Source organism: Lissotriton helveticus, chromosome 1_1, assembly GCF_964261635.1.
Source record: "Lissotriton helveticus chromosome 1_1, aLisHel1.1, whole genome shotgun sequence".
Lineage (NCBI taxonomy): Eukaryota > Metazoa > Chordata > Amphibia > Caudata > Salamandridae > Lissotriton > Lissotriton helveticus.
This window is the reverse complement of record NC_136057.1, coordinates 551,946,540-551,965,752: the sequence shown is the minus strand read 5'-3', so window position 1 is coordinate 551,965,752 and position 19,213 is coordinate 551,946,540. Positions and strand designations below refer to the sequence as shown.

Below are 19,213 nucleotides of genomic sequence, written 5' to 3'. Positions count from 1 at the left end.
TAGGAATAATTTATAATTGGGCATTTTCAATTCGTGAAGCACAATTTGCAGGTCAATATTCCTTAGGCAAGTTGAAATATGGGATCTCTACTTAGCATCATAAGCAGATTTTGTTATTTCTAGCCAGCAGTTGTTCGCTAGGGAAGCAGGGATGGAGGAAAACAGAATACAGACATTTCAAAAAAAGCTACTTGTGACACCAAACACTGTCTTTGGAGACCAAACTCAAGTCTTATTTCAGCTTGACCTACTGAGCTGGGAATCTCAAAAGTTTATTTCTACGCCTTGACTATTAATACATCCAGTAGCTTCACATATTTCCATCATATGAAAGAGTAGCTTGGCTTTCATGACTTTAAGAATATGTTCATAGGATTGACAATTCAATGATTTTTGCAAACATTTAAAACAATGATCTAAGGTCACAGTTTTTTGCCCTTAGATCTTTAAAAAGGTATTTAATAGAGACTCTAGTATCAAACACCACCTCTACATATCTATACATTTTAACAACTTCAATTGGCCCAGCTCTGGCCCTCTATGAATTAAACTTCTGTTTTGCTGGTCCAATTTTCATAATGTTAGTTTTTTAACACTCCGTTCAAGGCAATGTTTTTGTATGTAATCATATTAAGCATTTATGAGTCTTTGTAGGCCAATAGGATTTGGCTTAGAAGGATATTATCATCAGCATATTGAAGGTAGCTAATTTGCACCCCTCCCAACCTTGGAGAATGGGCGTAAACAGTGTCCATGTACTGCAATTTTTCTGATAAAAATAAGTCAAAAAGGAAAGTAGCAAGAACACAACCGTGCTTTAAGCCATTGTAAGTTCTCATTTTCTTTGATAATGAACGACCATCACCCAGCCTGACTAGAACCCAGGTATCCGTATACAAAGGAGTACCCTGCCTCGCCCAGCCGTCGTTACTGAATCGGCTGCAAGCGACGGCGGGCGCCATCTTAGGTGTGGCGGGGGCTGCGCTCTAGTCGCGCCGGCCTCCCGCCCTCCTCAGCTATTTAGTTTGGACCGGAATCGCGCCTCGCCGCCTTTAGCTCTCCCTGGTGAGACCGAGGGCTGCGAGCTAGCGCTGGACCATATACTTGTGCTCACAATTTTAATCTACCTCTGACAATTGTTCTTAACCTTTTAATTCTGTGTAAACATTTTACCTGTTGGGGGGCTGTAAATCTTTTAGCAATAACGGGAATTTGAAGAGGCACACTGACACCCCTTACACGCTGCACTTTATTGTTCCCTGCCTCGCCCAGCCGTCGTTACTGAATCGGCTGCAAGCGACGGCGGGCGCCATCTTAGGTGTGGCGGGGGCTGCGCTCTAGTCGCGCCGGCCTCCCGCCCTCCTCAGCTATTTAGTTTGGACCGGAATCGCGCCTCGCCGCCTTTAGCTCTCCCTGGTGAGACCGAGGGCTGCGAGCTAGCGCTGGACCATATACTTGTGCTCACAATTTTAATCTACCTCTGACAATTGTTCTTAACCTTTTAATTCTGTGTAAACATTTTACCTGTTGGGGGGCTGTAAATCTTTTAGCAATAACGGGAATTTGAAGAGGCACACTGACACCCCTTACACGCTGCACTTTATTGTTCCCTGCCTCGCCCAGCCGTCGTTACTGAATCGGCTGCAAGCGACGGCGGGCGCCATCTTAGGTGTGGCGGGGGCTGCGCTCTAGTCGCGCCGGCCTACCACCCTCCTTACTTTCTATATAAGCAGTGTCATGGCCAGACGGCGCAGCGGGCTGGCGCAGCGGGCGCGCGCCGAAGCCGCGCCTAAGCCAAGCCCGTCTGCGCCCGTCCGCGACCGGACACGGCCCAGGGCCATGACCCCTGGCCCCTCGGTGCGCTACTCAGCGGCCCAACTCAGATTGCTCAATTCTGGCCTTCCTAGCCATTATTGTATTCACTTGCCTCTTCCTACTGCTGTGGGTATTAATCCTGCCCCGTGTACTGGGTGTAATTACCAATTAACATCACCACTTCTACCCATTTCATTAACTGTTGGAGCCCCCTCCTGCATGCCCATCACTCTATCCCAGGGATGCCGAGCAGCGTTAATCAACACACGCTCTCTCCCTTGTCATAGTTTAGATATTAGTGAGTTTATAATTACGCACGATCTCGATTTTCTTTTTGCCACAGAAACATGGGGAGATGCGGGCTCGGGACCTGACTTCTGTCAGGCTACTCCGGAGGGTTATAGCGTTGTGAGACATGACAGACAAACAGGAAGAGGTGGAGGACTTGCTATAATCTATAAGAATCAGTATCATACTTCGCTCGACCCCATTTCATCCACCAATTGTGAAGTTGCAACTTTTGCAATCAACATTAATTGCAAACAAACTTTCAAAGGCACTTTGCTTTACCGACCCCCTGGACCTCGGAATTCTTTTCTTGGGTCCCTTTCTGAGTTAAATGACTATATTATAGGCTCCGCTGACTATACAGTACTGGGAGATTTCAACTTCCCTTTGGAAGAACAGGGAAATTGCGACACCTCCCAACTAATTGCAGACTTCCTTACCCTAGGACTCCAACAATTGGTAAAGGGATCCACTCACCAGGCGGGACACACACTAGACGGTGTGTTCACTAACAACTCTCTTATCACGATACTAGACACTCTACCCCTTACCTGGACTGATCATAGGGCCATTATATTTGGCATTGAGACACGTTTAGTCAACCGCCTTGCTCCTAGACCTCCTACTAGGGCAGCAACTCGTGCCTGGAAGAATGCTGATATTCCTCAAATGGCAAATATTCTGACATTATCCTCCTCTATCACAGGGTTTAACTCTACCTCCTCAGCTTCTGATTTCCAGGATTGGATTAGGAATGCTGCTGATCAGGTCGCTCCAGAAAAGTCTATCCAACCTAATAGAAGGTCGCCCTCAGCGGCATGGTATACAGAAGAGCTCAGACTTCACCGACAATATTGTCGGAATTTAGAAAGACGCTGGAGGAAATCCTATTGCCCTATCGCTAGGCAATCCTACAAAGATGCCTTAACAATATACAAAAAGGCCATCACCAGTCGGAAAACGACTTTTTTCTCAACCCAAATAAACAATGCTAAGAATTCGGCCAGAGAATTGTTTTCAGTGGTCAACTCCCTATCTATACCTCCATCAGGGCGCGGAGCAGAACCCTCCCAACTGTTCTGCAATGCACTGTCCACTTTTTTTACTACTAAAGTGGCAGATATTTATGCATCCTTTGGTGAAGACACAGGGGCTAGATCCACTGCCAGTAACAAGGAACCCCTCCATATCATTCATGATCGTTTCTCTCTATTTGCTGACACCTCAGAGGACCAAATTAGCAGACTCATCTCCATCACCAAGTCTGGATCCCCTTTGGACCCATGCCCCCCCTCAGTCATGTCCACTTTAAGTGAGGTGATTTCTCACCCACTTACGGAAATCTGCAACACTGCCTTTCAAACTGGATGCTATCCGGCCCCGTGGAAAAAGGCAGTGATTAAGCCTCTTATGAAGAAGCCCTCACTAGATCCCTCCGCCCCGGTCAGCTATAGACCCATCGCCTGTCTTCCTTTCCCAGCCAAAATCTGTGAAGCCCTGATGAATATACAGCTCTCAGAGTTTGTCGACACGCACCAACTCTTAGACGAAACCCAGTTTGGCTTTAGGAAGGGACACGGGACGGAGACTGCCCTAATAAAAGCTACTGATGAAATCAGAACCATCATGGATCAGGGAGGAACGGCCATCTTGATTCTCCTGGATCTATCCGCAGCATTTGACACGGTCGACCATATCATTCTGGTCGACCGTGTCACAGCTCTGGGGATTGACGGTTCGGCAAGAGATCTCATTTCATCTTTTCTCGCCGACCGCACCCAGACAGTTAAGTTGGGTAATTTCTACTCTCCCGTCTCTGCACTACCATGTGGAGTACCACAAGGCTCCTCGCCAAGTCCCACGTTATTTAACATCTACGTAGCGGACTTAGCGAGGGTAATAAAGGCCTATGGGGTGCGATTAACCTCTTACGCAGACGATACCCAATTGGTACTGGCGATCCATAAAAATGGTACAGAAGTAGCAGCTAACTTTCAGGAAGCAATGCTTGCGGTCAGTAAGTGGATGTCCTCCAATTGCCTAAGGCTCAACTCGGATAAAACCGAGGTCATGACCTTTGGCAATCTCGCCCCAGAATGGTCTTCCACCTGGTGGCCCAAACAATTGGGCTCTCCACCTGTCCCAGTGGTAAAGGCAAGGAACTTGGGAGTTATCTTCGATAGCAAATTAACTCTCAACCTTCATGTTAACAAGGTTGTCTCCTCTGCTTTCTTTATGCTAAAGAAAATAAAGAAATTGCTGCCTTATCTTCCCCCTTCTGCTGGGAAGACTCTAGTCTCTACTCTGGTATTTTCTAAAATGGATTATGGGAATGCCCTTTTTCTTAACACCCAGAAATCTGTGCTGTCAAAGTTACAGTCGGTACAGAATGCGGCTGCTAGAATTCTTCTAAATATCCCTCGCCGCCATCCTACCACCTTTGCCATCCGCCAGCTTCACTGGCTTAGAGTAGAGAGCCGTATTAAGTTCAAGGCCCTCTGCATTGCCTATAAGGCCGTGCATGGCACTGGACCCAAATTCCTGATTGAGGCATTCCAACTATACACCCCCAAAAGATTGCTGAGATCGGCTAACATTTGCCTCCTACCTGTACCTCGTACCAGAACGGTAACTTGGGGAGACCGCCGCTTCTTAGTGGCTGCACCAAAACTTTGGAACCTTCTCCCACTAAATATCAAAAATGCCCCCAATCTGATTAGCTTTCGGAGGCTCGTAAAGACATGGCTGTTCGATCAGTGAACTCTATAATTGTGGTCCTTGCTAGCTTACACATGCGCCGAGACACCTTTGGGTAATTGTTTGCGCAATAAAAATCTCAAAAATAAATAAATAAATAAATAAATAACCTTTAACAGTTTCCCTGGAATATCCCAACCAAACGTTTTTTTCCACATTAGATTTCGAGGCACTGAATCGAAAGCTGCCTTTAAATCTATAAAAGTAATATATACATTTTTGTTTAGGACAGCCTGCTCTGCAAGTAAAGTAAGTGCCAACAAGTTGGTAGTGGTAGATTGGCCCTTCCAAAAACCAGTTTGATTGAGTGGAATTATGCCTTGCAGCGTTGCCCTTTTTAGGTCTCGGCCTAGGCAGCGCGCATGCGCTGTCTCTCCGAGACATCTAGTAATGAATATGGGTGTTGAAACCCCGCCCATTGCTTCTTACTTTCTCGTGGCTTGCAATTCGTTAACTTGGGAATTTTTTTAGATATCAGCTTCATTATTGGCTGTTCATGCCGTACGTAACGTCCGTTCATTTCGGAAGCAGCACAGCCTAACTTCAGTATCTGTAAGCGTAATTGATTTTTATAAAAATAGTGCTCATTAACATATGGGTATATCCAGGCTGCCGAACACAGTCCCGGACCCACCCCTCCCCGCCCCCACTGCTCTCAGCAGCAGACCCCAGGAGCAGCGATGCCTAAAGAGCGGTCAGCAACAGCAAGCAAGGTATATAGCAATCTCTTAATTGTATTTTTATTTGGCAACATGGCTCGCTTTTAGCATAGCGTCCAAGCGTGCATCCCAGCTGCCAAATGCACGTATGTGCTAAATCACCTCCTATAATCCCTTTTGCAACAATCCCAGGTGGCTCGGGCCTATCCTTATCAGATAACTTCTGTGGTGCGTGCGTTCACATGGGGAAAATCTGGGACAATGCAGGGTCCCGGCAGAACACATGGGGACTAAGTATGGGCGAATTTTGCGAACTCGCGGTTCGTGAATTTGCGAATTTGCGAACTCGCGATCCACAAAATTTGCGAATTCGTGCGAATTTGCGAATTTTCTGTTTTTGCCAGTTTGCGGGGGTGTTGTACAAGTTCGCGAACGCGAACTTACTTGTGTGGTCGCAACGGTCGCGACCATGTTGTTTCTATGTGTCCAGCCTGTTAGCGACCCTGTGGTTCATCGCAGCCACCCTCCGGTTCATCACTGCCACCCTCTGGTTCTCCAATGCCACCCTCTGGATCATCACTTTCCCCCTCTGGTTTATCACAGCACCCTCTGGTTCATCACTGCCACCCTCTGGTTGATCACTGCCATCCTCTGGTTCATCCCTGCCACCCTCTGGTTCATCACTGCCACCCTCTCGTTTGCCACTGCCACCCTCTGGATCATCACTGTCCCCCTCTGGTTCATCACAGCACCCTCTGGTTCATCCCTGCCACCCTCTGGTTCATCCCTGCCACCCTCTGGTTCATCACTGCCACCCTCTCGTTTGCCACTGCCACCCTCTGGATCATCACTGTCCCCCTCTGGTTCATCACAGCACCATCTGGTTCATCCCTGCCACCCTCTGGTTCATCACTGCCACCCTGATGCGGATTTGCGGATCGCTAATTGTACGCCTGAATAGTACATCGATGGCACAGGGTAAAAGCCTGCCTGTAATTGATGATGGAAAAATACAACAGTAAGTGTTAAAGACACCTCGGAGAAAAAAATATGTAAGGCACGCTGTGTAGTGCAAAAATTATACTGTCACTTTCAGAGATGACAATCCCCAAAATCTAGAACACCCCACATTACCCTCCCAAAAACGTGCAGAATACTGCTGCTACCTCACAGAGGCCTAATTTCAAATCGTGTCAAAACGCACTCAGAAAGTATGGCCAAAACCCCCCTTTCCAACCATGGATTATGTTCATACGATTAGACATTACAACAAGTTTTCCAAGACCCCACCCAGTCGTAAAAATCTATAACCCCCGCCCAAACACATGCAATACAATCCTGCTAACCCTAACGAGCCCTAAGTTAAGAATAGTGGCAAACGCTTTCTTTCACTAGGCAAAATCCACCCTTTCCCACCATGGATTTTCTTCAAACCACTAGTTGCAACCAAGATTACACATTCCCACGAGTGCTGTAAGACCTCAGAACCCAGTTGCAAAAATCTAGAACACCCCCAAACACATGGAATACTGCTGCTAGTGCTAACCCTAACGAACCCTAAGTTACAAAAAATGCCAGTGCCACCATGGATTTTCTTCAAACAACTTGCAACCAATATTACACATTCCCACGAGTGCTGTACGACCCCAGAACCCAGTTGCAAAAATCTAGAACACCCCAAAACACATGGAATACTGCTGCTAGTGCTAACCCTAACGAACCCTAAGTTACAAAAAATGCAAAAGGCTTTTCAGCATGGATTTGGTCCAAACCACTTTTATCCGGTATTAGACCTTCCCAGCAATGCCCTAAGACCCGCCAACCCACCCTCAAACAAGCATTTACAATGCAATGGTTTTGCCTTTGTTAAAGTTTGAGCTGTTGGCAAAGCTCTTGACCAATTTTTTTTTTTAACATAAATAAATGTAATTAATATTTGCAATGCCACTAGCTTTATCTTTTGCAAATGACACCCACAAACACCTACAGAGAGCCCCCAACACACACCCACACAGAGCCCCCCCCACACACTGCGAGCACCACCACACACTGCGAGCCCCCCCACACACACTGCGAGCCACCTCCTACAAAGCCCCCCGCCCACACACAGAGAGCCCTCCCCTTGTTTGGCAATGTACACTAAGCCCTTAGAGTTTTATAAAGCTTTGGAGAGAGTTATTTGCAACTGTTCATTATAAAGAATATATTCCTTTCTAACTATACAATGGTGGACAATATATCTTATTGAAGCCACTCTCAGATGGACGCAGGCAGCTGCTTAGAAACTTTTTAAAACAACATACACAATGAGGTCAAGGTCTTAGAATGTGAGTGCGTGTACTGTTGTAAAACACTAATAAGGCACATGTGGATGACACACAGAACCATGCATAGGCACAATATTGCACAGTGACTTTACTAGTTTAATTAACCCTATAACTTCTGAAGAATATGAAGATTGATGTATAAAATGTTGCATGGATGAATGGATGTGTGAAAATGTGGGTGGATGATTGATGGGTGGATGGATAGAAATGTGGATGTTTAAAGGATGGATGTATGGATGGAAGGATGAAAGGGTGGAGGGATGCAGGATGGATTGTTGAAAGTGTGGATGAATGGATGAAAGGATGCGTGCAAGGATGAAAGTGTGATGGAAGAAGGACGGATGGAAGAAAAGGTGGATGTATGGATGGATGGATAAAATGTTGCATGGATGAATGATGTATGGATGTGTGAAAATGTGGTAGGATGAATGATGTATCTCATTCACATTTTTTTTATCTTTTTGTGAGTATTATCACTGGAGTAGCAGTTCTAATGAACGTGGGATATTTTGTTACCATTCTTTCTGAAGGTATAAGACAGATGAATTTGCTACAGAACATAGAATGAGTGCATGTGGTCTAGCTTCTTTAAAAAAAAAAATTTGCACAGTAACATATTTTAGGCATTTTGCTCAATTTGCTTGTATGCGTTACAACACAAATGCCTTTACCATGTATATCCTTTACCACGCTTGCTTTTACAATGTAATTTGTTGTAAAGCATGTATGGTAAAAGCCTATGAGCGTTAAAAGATTTCCCTAACCCCTGCCCTCAGTCCTTAAGCTGGTTCCCTAAGCCCTAAATCTACACCCCAGATCGAACCTCGCCCTGTTAACAATTACCCGACCCTTCCCTAAGCCCTAAATCTAGACCCCATCACCACCCCTTGTTGTAAATAATTTTGTCCACCCTAAGCGTGGAAGGGTATACTCAGATGTGAGTCCCTTGCTCATTGCACCATCAGGATTCAAGCAAGCCGGGCCGAAGACGCCTGAAATGGCAGAAACCGGTCCCCGGAAGCTTGTTTCCTTCCCAGTGTAAGAATTGGCTTTTGTAGTCTGGTCTGCCCTGTTCCCATGATGCACTGGGCCAGGGACAGACTAATTTGCATACAGCCGGGTTCTGAAACTGGGATGGTGCAATGAGCTAAAAAACGGTGTTGGATCTAGCCCTGATCTCTTGACTGGGTGAGAGTACTCTGCTTAATTCAGAGACTCTGTCCATCACCACCCCTTGTTGTAAATAATTTTGTCCACCCTAAGCGTGGAAGGGTATACTCAGATGTGAGTCCCTTGCTCATTGCACCATCAGGATTCAAGCAAGCCGGGCCGAAGACGCCTGAAATGGCAGAAACCGGTCCCCGGAAGCTTGTTTCCTTCCCAGTGTAAGAATTGGCTTTTGTAGTCTGGTCTACCCTGTTCCCATGATGCACTGGGCCAGGGACAGACTAATTTGCATACAGCCGGGTTCTGAAACTGGGATGGTGCAATGAGCTAAAAAACGGTGTTGGATCTAGCCCTGATCTCTTGACCGGGTGAGAGTACTCTGCTTAATTCAGAGACTCTGTCCATCACCACCCCTTGTTGTAACTAAATCTAGACCCCAGCGTGACCCCCTCCCTCTTAAGAAATACCTGACCCTTCCCAAACCCTAAATCTAGAACCCTGCGCAACCCCCTCCTAGCCTCCAGCCCTTTTTAAAAAATACACAGCTTCTGCCCTGAATCCTAAATCTGTCCCCTTGCCCTCAGGTCCTTTAAAATAAAATCAACAATCCCCCTACCTTTTCACGACGAGGCAACTCTTGTGAGGCACTTCACACACGTCATCAAGAGGAGGCGGAGGGACCTCTTCACTCCTCTAACGACCCAGATAGCCTTTACCACGCAGTTGCCGTTACCAGTAATGCCCTCACCAAGTACATTGAAATAAAATGCATGGTAAAGGCTATGAATGGTAACAGTTTTTGCGTGGCACTGCCTGCGTGGTAACAGTTTTTGCGTGGCACTGCCTGCGTGATAAAGGCACTGCGTGGAAACGGTCGGGTTGTAACGGCTCTTTCCCTGCAGGGACAGATTTAACTAGATTGGCCCTGACTTACCAAAGCGATGTGCTCAGAAAGAAACAGACTCTTCAGCACCTCCGGATAAAGAAAGTCAACCAGTTCTGAAAAAGTATAAGCCCTCTGCATTCTGCGTAGGTGTCCACTAAATATGTGAAATTGATCCCAGCATGGAAGCAGTCATACATGAGGGAGTACCCATGAAAGGCAGCAAAATCACCAAGTGTTCAGATTTTTGTGTACCACAATCATGCACCATGGAAAGAAAGCCTGCGATGCGATACTCTGCACATAGCAGAACAATCCGGGATTTGAAAACAGCACAAGCTAAAAGCTAATAAAGGGTTCAGCCAACAATGCTTAAACCACGGCGATCTAACGTGAAAGCTATGATTAGGATGGCAAACATGGTATGCCAATTTACAAACCTTACTGTGATACACCGAGCAAATCCTTCAAGCCAAAAACTGTGAAAAGACATGCAAATCAGGACTGAAAAGAACGTCTAAATGAAAGTAACAGAAAGGTAGCCATAGCATAGGAGGAGTTCAAAGAGAAACATGCATCAAGGGAAAGATCTGAATTACGAGACTCAAACACTGCAGTCGTGATAGCCTGAGCTCCATGCCACTGAAGGTGGAAGATGTAGCCAGCGTTACCCAGACATTTCCAAAGCACAGGATTATTCCCAAGAAGTTGGAGAGAAGTTTATTTCTAAGAAGGAGGAAGTTTCTAGTGAATTATATAGAGCATGAGTAGCTACAACCTGCAGCTCTGCAGTTTGGACATCGCTACTCACCGGAGCTCCTCCCCTCCGACTAGGGGACTCCCCGAAGCCATTTCCACATCGCGATGCCTCCCATGCAATCCAGGGCAAAGGCGGCAGTCCGGCATCACTGGGATCGTCGGACAGCACTAAAGGCGGGGCGTAACACCGGCACTCACGATCCCACCGGTAGCAGGATCCACTCGTGCCAGCGTTGACCACCAATGGCACCGTCGGGCAGCAAGGCTGTGTGCGGTCGTTGGCTCCACCGTCTCTTTCGGCCGTGGCCGCTTCATGGTGTAAACAGGAGGCGGCCGCTTCTCACTGTCCCTGCCAGAGCAGAGCGATCTCAGGCTGCGCCCCTGAGCTCTGCGGCAAGGGAAAGGACGCCTCCATCTTCGGCCGGTGCCGCCATCAGGAAACAAGCGGGAGGGGGTGGGAAAGGGGGAGGAGAGACGCAGAAGACGGCCGGAGCAGGAAGGCGGGTGCCGGCTCAATGCCGGACCAGATTCGGGGGCGTTCCCGGCTTTTGGCTGACGTCGCGTGACGTAGCCAAAAGGGAAAAATTCTCGGGAACGCCCCCGAATCTGGTCTGGGATTGACAGACAGAGCCCTCTACCAATGGCTAGACTCCATTTATGGAGCTAGCCAATGGGAGGAGGGGGCGGATACCCGACCCCACATAGAGATATCGAGATATCATTAGATTTTGCTAGCGCATGCGTACTTCGTACGCATTGCGTAGGCAAAACCTAAAAAGCACAACACCCCCAAACAGGCAAAAAGCAAAAATGGCAAATCTCATACTTACAATATTTTTCGGCCTTCTTTCAATTCTGTCCAAACGCGCTGTACAGCTAGGCCATAACTCCCGTTTTCCACCATGGATTTCCTGAAAAACAAATGCAATCAAAATTAGACTGTGCCAGCAGTACTCCCAGACAACAAAACCCACCCACAAACACCCGGAACGCCCCCAAAGAGCACCTCAAAGACAAGCAAGTCAGCAAAAACGCAAAAAAGTTTTCGCCTCCGATTTTGTCGCAACCAGTTTTATCCGGTATTAGAGCTTCCCAGCAATGGCCCCAGAGCCGTCAACCCAGGCGAAAATAAGTAGAAGACCCCCAAACAGCCAAAAAGCAAAAGTACAAAAATGGGGACTGTCATTTTTGGGCCAATTTCCAAAATCACTCCGCGCGCGCTCTGCAGCTAGGCCCTAACTCCCCTCTGCCTCCATGGATTTACTTCAAACCTCTTGCTATCAAAACTATCCATACCCAGCAGTGTTCCCAAACCCCGAAACCCACCCACAAACACCAGGAAGCCCCCCAAACCGGCCCCCAAAAACGCTACATTGAGCGAAATGTCAGAAAAAGCAAAAACTTTTTCCTCATGGATTTTGTACAAACCGGTTTTATCCGGTATTAGAGCTTCCCAGCAATGGCCCCAGAGCCGTCAACCCAGGCGAAAACAAGTAGAAGACCCCCAAACAGCCAAAAAGCAAAAGTACAAAAATGGGGACTTTGTCATTTTTGGGCCAATTTCCAAAATCACTCCGCGCGCGCTCTGCAGCTAGGCCCTAACTCCCCTCTGCCTCCATGGATTTTCTTCAAACCTCTTGCTATCATACCCAGCAGTGCTCCCAGACCCCGAAACCCACCCACAAACACCAGGAAGCCCCCCAAACCGGTCCCCAAAAACAATGTAGTGAGCGAAATGTCAGAAAATGCAAAAACGCTTTTCCTCATGGATTTTCTCCAAAACACTTTTATCCGGTATTACACCTTCCCAGCAATGCCCCAAGATCCGCCAACCCACCCGCAAAAAAGCACAACACCCCCAAACAGGCAAAAAGCAAAAATGGGAGGCGGCGTGATCGGACGCAGGTCTCCGAGGCTCCCTGCCCGATCCCGCCTAAACGCCGCGATTATCGCATACATCTCCCCTACATAGCGAGGGAGAGTGCTGAGAGAGGTGCCATCCAGCAGATACGAACCATTGACCGAGGTGCCCCCGTGAGGGTCCCGCTCCTGTGGCGACGTCCGTCTGCGACCCGTACTGGCAGCTGTGTCTGAGCTCAAACCGCCTCGGCGCCCCGGTATCAGGATTCTTAAGTGCTGACTTGGCGGACCCGACGGCGGATCCAAAGGAAGGAGTGTGAAGTGCGGAGCCCGCTGTGCAGAGCCCCCTGCGGAAGATCCAGCGTCTGCCGCGGATCGTTGCCGGGCGGCCTGGCCGGCGTGCGGGAGAGCCCGGCCGGTGACCGCGAAAATTGAGGCCCCGGCTTCGGGCCTTGCTCGCGGGACTTGGCGGACCCGACGGCGGACCCAAAGGAAGGAGTATGGAGTGCGGAGCCCGCTGTGAGGAGCCCCCTGCGGAAGATCCAGCGTCTACCACAGATCGTTGCCCGGGCGGCCCGGTCGGCGTGCGGGGGAGCCCGGCCGGAGACCGCGAAAATTGAGGCCCCGGCTTCGGGCCTTGCTCGCGGGCTCTGACGGGGCTGATCGGAGCGCCCTCGCGGCGGGGGAGCAGACCCTGCCGGTGGTGGGAAGCGTACCGGGCCCCCCCTCAACGGGACTTTGGGCCGGAGAGTGCCTGAACGGACCAGCGAGACCCCTGGCGCTGAGGTGGCCTGTAGCCCTGCAGGCCCGGGACCCACTGCACAGAGCGCAGAGCAGTGCTAGGGGGCCACAGCCCTAGCGGAGATCAACACCTGCCTCCAAGACCGCTCAGGTGAGGAGAGTGAAAGTGGGCGCTGGGTTGGACTCGGGGGGGTGCATTTGAGCCCCCGGTGTGGGACTGACTGTGAAGGCGGGCCGGACCAGGCACACTGCCGCAGGGCCACCAGAACTAGCAATTCGCAAGCCCATGCCACACTGTGGGGTGACCGGGGCCGACTCGCGGCATTTTTAGATAGCGGGGAGACGTTTGGCCACGCCGGCTGCCTGCACCCCGGATGTCGTGGGTGGGGTGCTGATCTGCCCTGCATTGAATCGTCTCTACTCATAGCGCTACCAGCCCCCTGCCCCTGTCACAGGGCCCCGACACCCGCCGCCTGCCTGCTCCTGGGACCACACAAAACATGGCGGGCCAGAGGGGGAAGAAAGGGACCCAAACGCTCCCTGAACTAATGGCCAAATCGCAGCCTAAGCCCAACAAAGACCCACCCTCCCCGGTGATCACGAAGCCACCGCCACAACTTGCAGATGACCAGATACCCATCACCAGATCCTTTCTAGAGACATTATTCAACTCACTGCGAGAGGACTTCAAATCTTTAAAACAGGAGGTGGCTGGCGAAGTCCGAGAACTCAGACGTGATGTAGATGGCCTCGGTGAGCGGGTGGCTGCTGTTGAGGAAGCTGATCATACTAAAAGCAACGAAATTGAACAGCTCCAGCAAGAAGTCCTACGGCTTACGGACCAACAGCTGGACCTCCAGGCCCATGCGGAGGACCTTGAAAATCGTTCCCGCCGGAACAACATACAGGTCCGGGGAGGCCCTCAGAAAGAAGAGGGGACCGATACCACCGAATACCTGCAAGCCCTCTTCCGGAACATCTTGGGGGAGTCGGCGGAATTCCCCATTCGCATCGACAGGGCGTACAGAGTTGGATTGCCGCGGCGAGCCTCGGCCCCACCGCCGGATATCTTGGCCTTCTTACCCGATTTTCCGTTAAAGGAACGGATTCTCCGAGAAGCCCAGCGAGCTCAACCTCTTCAATACCGAGGTCATCCCATAGCCCTGTATCAAGACCTCTCCGCTATCACTCTGCAAAAACGCAAGGAATTTAAGAGGGCGACGGACTTCCTGCGACAAAGCGAGATCCCCTACTCTTGGGGGCATCCGTTTCGACTCATATTCAAATGGAATGGGCGGCTACATCAGATGCGGTCGCTTAAGGACACCTGTACACTGTTGGGACTTGATCAGGAAGATGAGACACCTACGCCAAGAGCGTCCCAGGAGTCGTCCAGGGGTGGATGGCGCACAGTGAGCTACAAGCGATCCCCATCATACCGCCTAAAACCAGACGCCTCTGTCATCACGCAGGAGCGCGCTACCGCAGTGGCGGAGGTGGCCAAAGAAACTTCTCCCTCTGAATGATAGGTACTTTCTTTGCTTGGGAGATTGACTATAACACATATATTGGTGCAAGCGGTGGGGGGGTCGGGCGGGGGGCCGTAAGGGCCGCCATCGGAGATGACCCACACGAGAAACATTACCGCAGCCCTGTGCGGACTAACAGGACTGGGACTATACTTCCTTTTGTTTTTGGGGTTGGAGGGGGGAAGGTGGGTGGGGAGGGAGAGCTACTCTGACTTGGTACAATGGAATCTGACATTTAGAGTAAAGTTTGATGGGTTTGTTGTTGGGGGGATTGAGGGGCTGCGGGGGGGATCCAGGGCGGGAACCAGTGTGCCACGGCTGCGCTGTTGATGATCTATTGGCTGAGTTTTTCACACCCCAGTCGAGTTTCATGTCTAGTGCTGCCCCCCGGGGGGTCAGGAAGGCTCTACAATGTCACCAGGGAGGTTATTACTCACGTGCTGTTACATCGCAGCACTGTATGCAATCCACACTTTCTCTAAGCCATAACACAGGTTCATCTGGCCATGTGTGACACCACAGTCAAGGTACTGACCCTTAATGTAAAAGGGTTGAACAACCCCATTAAGAGGAGAGCGATCCTCTCTTACTTAGAGAATTCCGAAGCCGATATTTGTCTGCTGCAGGAAACTCACCTATTACAGAAAGACTGGCATAGAATGCGCTCTCACGCCTTTCCACAGCAATTCTTTTCCTCCTTACCCACGAAAAACGCCGGAGTGGCAATCCTACTTTCCAAACACTTCAAGGGTCAGGTGGGGAACAAAGTTGGGGAACTTAAAGGCCGTTTATTAGCGTACACTTTTCACATAGGGAACACACACCTCACAGTTGGTTCTCTCTATGCCCCGAACACGGGACAGGAGGCTTTTCTGAGAAATGCCACTTCGGAAGCGCTTCGCTCCTCTAACTCACTTTTGCTCCTAGGGGGGGACTTTAACCTCGTTATGGACACACATGCTGACAGGTCAGGACACCGATATGGAGATACGGGTGCGGTCTCGGCGGCCGGACTTGCGTGGCTGAAGGAGAGGGGCCTGGTGGATCTGTGGAGGTCTACACACCCGACTGCGTCACAATTCACCTTTTACTCACACGTGCACCACACGTACGCTAGGCTTGACCATTTCCTGGGCTCCTCGGAGCTGCTCAAACTCCTTGAGGAGGTCAATATACTTCCTGCGGCCGTTTCCGACCACGATGCAGTGGAACTATGGCTCCACCTCCACGCGCCTCCTCACCCCCGAGGCTCATGGTGCCTGCGTGAGACCCTCCTGCAGCGACCGGAGGTCACTAAAAGAATCAAAGATTGCATCACTGACTATTTAGCTACTAACGACACACCAGGGATCTCCATGACGGCTCTCTGGGGAGCTCTGAAATCTGTCGCCTGTGGCGAACTAATTGCCATAGCAGCTGTGGAAGCCAAAGACCGAAAGGCCAAACGCGATGACCTCACGGCGCGTGTGGCAGAATTGGAAAGAGTCCACAGTCGCACTTGCGCTCCACGCATTTGGAGGCAACTGAAAGCAGCTAGAGCCCAACTCTCTAGTCTGGACACGGACAGGGCCGAATTCGCGGCACTCCGCCTTCGGCATACCTACTATGTCGGAGGTAACAGGACAGGTCGCTTATTGGCCAGTGCCCTGAGGGCTAAGACCCTACGCACTAAAATCACCGGCCTCACTGATGATGCCGGAGCGGTCCTCACGGACGACACTCAAGTGGCGGAAGCATTCCGGTCTTACTATGCCTCACTGTACGGGGCAGAGGGTACATCCCCTGAGGCAATTGACACATACTTAAATTCCGCGGCTATCACCGAGCTCTCCAAAGCAAATGCGGATGCCTTGGATGCTCCCATTCGCCTGGACGAGGTGCTGGCTGCCATATCCCGTTTACGCCCACTCAAATCCCCGGGGCCAGACGGGTTTTCAGCGGGATTCTACAAGACCTTCAGCCGACTGATAGCCCCGGTGCTCACCGGCTCTTCAACTCATTTGAAGGTACCGGCGCCATCCCCCCAGACATGCTTGCCGCTGAGGTGGTGGTCCTCCCTAAGCCGGGTAAGAAACCCACACACTGCTCTGCTTTCCGCCCTATTTCCTTACTGAACCTCGACCTTAAACTTTTTACTGGCATTCTTGCCGCGCGTCTTGGCCCCTGTCTTCCCGGGATCCTGGAGCCTGACCAATCAGGTTTCGTGCCCAACAGACAATGTAGTGACAACACCAAACGAATACTCCATCTGATTGACAAATCCCAGGGCTCTGACTCCGCACTGCTTGCCATCGACGCTGAGAAGGCGTTCGATCGCGTAGATTGGACCTATTTACAACGGGTTCTGAGGCGTTTTGGGCCGGGGGACCGCTTTATGTCGTGGATTGCATGCTGTTATCACCACCCACATGCCAGGGTCCGGCTGGGCGGCCTACGCTCGGACCCATTGGAAATTCAGCGCGGTACGAGACAGGGGTGTCGCCTCTCCCCTCTCCTGTTCGCCCTATATATAGAGCCCCTAGCACAAAAGGTCAGGGATAATCCGGAAATTAGAGGTATTACTTTTGGACACGAACCCCACACGATAAGCCTCTATGCGGACGATGTAATAGCGGCCCTTGACTGCACTGCCCGCTCCATACCCGCCTTTATGGAGGAGCTTGATTCATTTGGATCTGTCTCGGGATTCCGAATTAATAGAGGGAAATATCTGGTGTTACCACTGGGCAAAAATGCGCATTCTAACGACCACGCCGTGGCACAAGGGAGCGGCCTTCAGCTTGCCACTTTAGTCCCTTATCTGGGGATCTCCCTTGCCTCATCCACGGAGTTGACAGTAATGACCAATTACAAATCCCTTGCCGCTGAAATCCGGAAGGACCTCACACGCTGGTCGAAACAACCGCTCTCTCTACTAGGGAGGGTTGCGGCAGTGAAAATGTCTGTTCTACCACGTATCCTATATCTATTCCAAACGCTCCCTGTCATGCCCACGGCTGGCACCCTGAATGAGCTGCAGGACGCTCTCCATCGATTCATTTGGGGCGGGAAACGCGCGCGTCTCCAGAAACAACTGGCGTATAAAAGCATGGACGAAGGAGGCATAGGCGTTCCCAATCTGCTACAATACTTCCAAGCGTCTCAGCTTCGTTACTTGGTAGAATGGCACAGACCGGAGTCGGAAAAGAGGTGGCTCTTCCAAGATAGAGCCATGGCTCAGACACCGCTCTGGAGGGTTCCATTTCTCGCCCGGTAACATCGCCCTCGATACCTATTAAAATCACCTATCACCCGCACCATTATGCAAGTCTGGGACAGGGTGGCCCTAAAAAGAGGCTTGACGACATTCCCTTCCCCGTTAACCCCCTATTGGATAACCCGGAATTCCCTCTGGGCAATGACCCCAGCGCATTCACACAATGGCGTGGCACTGCGTGTCGCTCCGCCGGTCACCTTTTTGATCTACAGGGCTTTCTTCCCCTCTCAGACATCACACAAGGATACGACCTGGAGAACCCTCACCTTTTCCAATATTTCCAACTCCGACATTGGCTCACTGACCCGGCCACCGCCGCCAAGGTTGGCCGCCCAATGACGCCCTTTGAGAAATGGTTGCTTACCAAAGACACACATAAACACCTCATTTCAGATATTTACTTGATGCTTACACCACCACACACACTGGATAAAACACCGGGCCAGAGGCGTTGGGAGGCTGAACTGGGCAGGACACTGACTTCTAGGGAATGGAGAGATGTGTACTACAGGGCCTCACACACCACACGCAACACCGCGGCGAGGGAAACCGCAGTGAAGGTGGCAATGTACTGGCACCTCACCCCAGCCCGGCTTCACAAAGGAAACCCATCGCGTAGCGAGCAATGTTGGAGAAAGTGTGGGGAACGTGGCACTTTAACCCATCTCCTTTGGGACTGCCGGGAGATCCGAAGCTACGGGGAGGCGGTATTGAACGACATTGACTCCTCCTTTGACACTGAAATCCCACGATTTCCTGCATATGCCATACTGGGTCTCCCCAATGCACTCACCTTCCCTTTGAAATCGCTGCGGGGTCGTCAAATGGGAATCGCCATGCAGGCGGCCACGCAACACATTTTATCACTGTGGGGCTCGACAACCAAGCCCACGCATACAGGGTGGTTACATAAACTTTGGTTCACACTGGGGATGGAACGCATACACGCTACACTCACACACTCCACTACCGCATTTCAGAAAACATGGTCCCCATTGTTGGCCCTTTTGTCCAAAGAATTCAATGAGATCACGTGTCCTAAATATCTCTGGATTCCACGCCTCACTGATACCACACATGACTCTCGGTGACTCACTGACTAATCGTATTACTCTTTATCGGCTAATTCACAGACTCTATTCTGACGCATGGCACACTGGCTGGGGCTGGGG

At 50.3% G+C, this 19,213-nt stretch overlaps 1 protein-coding gene across 1 annotated transcript in view; it reads right to left on the bottom strand.

Moving 5' to 3' along the window:
- The window catches only part of PIK3C2G (phosphatidylinositol-4-phosphate 3-kinase catalytic subunit type 2 gamma), a 2,201,800-nt gene that overhangs the window by 1,496,734 nt on the left and 685,853 nt on the right, over nucleotides 1-19,213 (bottom strand). The window contains exon 8 of the mRNA XM_078674033.1: nucleotides 11,486-11,566. Within this exon, the coding sequence (XP_078530159.1) occupies nucleotides 11,486-11,566 (81 nt within the window). The remainder of the gene's footprint in view (nucleotides 1-11,485; nucleotides 11,567-19,213) is intronic.